At 36.3% G+C, this 1,608-nt stretch overlaps 1 protein-coding gene across 3 annotated transcripts in view; it reads right to left on the minus strand.

Annotated features, from left to right (window-relative positions):
* gucy2cb (guanylate cyclase 2Cb) overlaps positions 1-1,608 on the minus strand; it is a 39,971-nt gene that overhangs the window by 28,395 nt on the left and 9,968 nt on the right. For 2 of the 3 annotated variants that reach the window (XM_014028403.1, XM_014028394.1), the window contains 2 exons: positions 1,073-1,140; positions 621-836 (listed from right to left, as the gene is read on the minus strand). In XM_014028403.1, the coding sequence (XP_013883857.1) occupies positions 621-836; positions 1,073-1,140 (284 nt within the window). Of the gene's footprint in view, positions 1-620; positions 837-1,072; positions 1,141-1,608 lie in introns of those variants that run through there. The other variant, XM_014028410.1, reaches the window with a different exon arrangement.

The raw sequence follows: 1,608 nt of genomic DNA on the forward strand, positions 1-1,608 counted from the left end.
TGTTCAATACTTATTTTACCCGCTGTATAAATGCATAATAAAACAAGCCTTGAGCAAACTGTCTCTACAAAATCTTACCTTAATGAAAAAAGTCTTGAATCATCTGTAGAAGTGTCCTTTAAATGGTGCCACGTTTGTAAGGAACATGCATTTAACAGGTATAAGTCTTATTGCCAAGAAGCATTGTTACCAAGAAATAATCTACCAATTTCTTTACTTTTGGTGACAATTTTAATTTAAAAAGTTTAAACACCTTTCTCTTAAGCCAAGCATTTTTGGTTTAAATCTTAAACTTTGAAACCTATGATTTTGTAAAAAAAAATCAAGTCAGTCGAAATGTCAGTTCAATCCTGTGATACACAACATTTTCTGACATGTTTTTACTTTAAATTAAGTTTCTTCTGGGTAGTATTCACAAGGGCTAGACTTCTGAGGYGATGTAACTTTTTTATTTTTATAAYTTTTGTCTTCAGTTTGAWGTACATRTTTCAAAAGTCACATATTGCAACTCTRTTCCCCCCATGAAGTAGAGTAGCTACAGCTCCATTCACATGACCTACAACCCCAATAGATTGTGACTAAACTGTGGCACAATTTGATGATAAGGAGATATCACTGACCAAAAGCAATCCTCCAGGTTGTGCTGTTTTTTGTAAATGTAGGCCGTCTCCCACTTGGGTTTGATGGTGTTTTTTTCCTGCCAGAAGTGGTTGAAGAAGTCTGAGATCTTGCGCGCCGGTGGCAGGAGCCGCTGCAGGTTGTGAGTGTAGTCACAGGAGGGGCCAAAGCTTCCCGCTGACATGATGGGCGTCCGGAGGTTCAGGCCTATTTCTAAACTGTCAGGAGAGAACATCAACAACACAAAAACTGGCAGGAGAGAAGACACGGCTCTTCCATTCATTTAGTCAAGAAGAGTTTGGAAAAAATGAATATTGCCATACATTTACAATWGATTAACTTTTGGAATCATCACAGTTCAAGATGGGTGATTTTTTTACAAGTAATGCTAAATCTTTATTTTCTAAATGTAACTGTTAATGTAGCTCTTAAAATAAAGCAAAGTGTCACTTACTCAACTATTGAGAACGTAGCTAAGGTGCAGGTTGGCCCGAGCACAGCACAACCGAGCTTATCGGAAAGCTGCAAAAGAGCTGGATGTGAGTTGGCGTTGCCAAAATGGTACAGTTGGGTCAACTGATATAACAACATGCATTGTTTCTTAAATCAACGGTAAACTTTAAAGATTAAATGCAACAAAAATAAATTTAAAAGGTGAAAGATAATAACAATTGTCCTGCCTCTGAGCTGTTGGCTTTAAGAGCAATTTAGTTAAAACTGTCTGAAAATAAGCTGCTTTAAAGTCAGCATCAACCATAAACTGAATCTGTCATAATGCATATTAGCTACTTACTAGAAACTCATCAGTGAGTAAAACTTTATTAGTTTTACTTTTAATAATATTTCTATATTTCAGATTTAGTCAGTCATACACTTAGTTCTTATCAGTGTTTAAAAGAGGACATGTTCAAACTCTGTTTAGTCAAAGTTAAACATGAAACGTCAAAGCTTATTACAACTGGCCCTCCGAGGGCCACCATAACACTCATG

Source organism: Austrofundulus limnaeus, unplaced genomic scaffold (genome assembly GCF_001266775.1).
Source record: "Austrofundulus limnaeus strain Quisiro unplaced genomic scaffold, Austrofundulus_limnaeus-1.0 Scaffold5, whole genome shotgun sequence".
NCBI classification, from domain to species: Eukaryota; Metazoa; Chordata; class Actinopteri; order Cyprinodontiformes; family Rivulidae; genus Austrofundulus; species Austrofundulus limnaeus.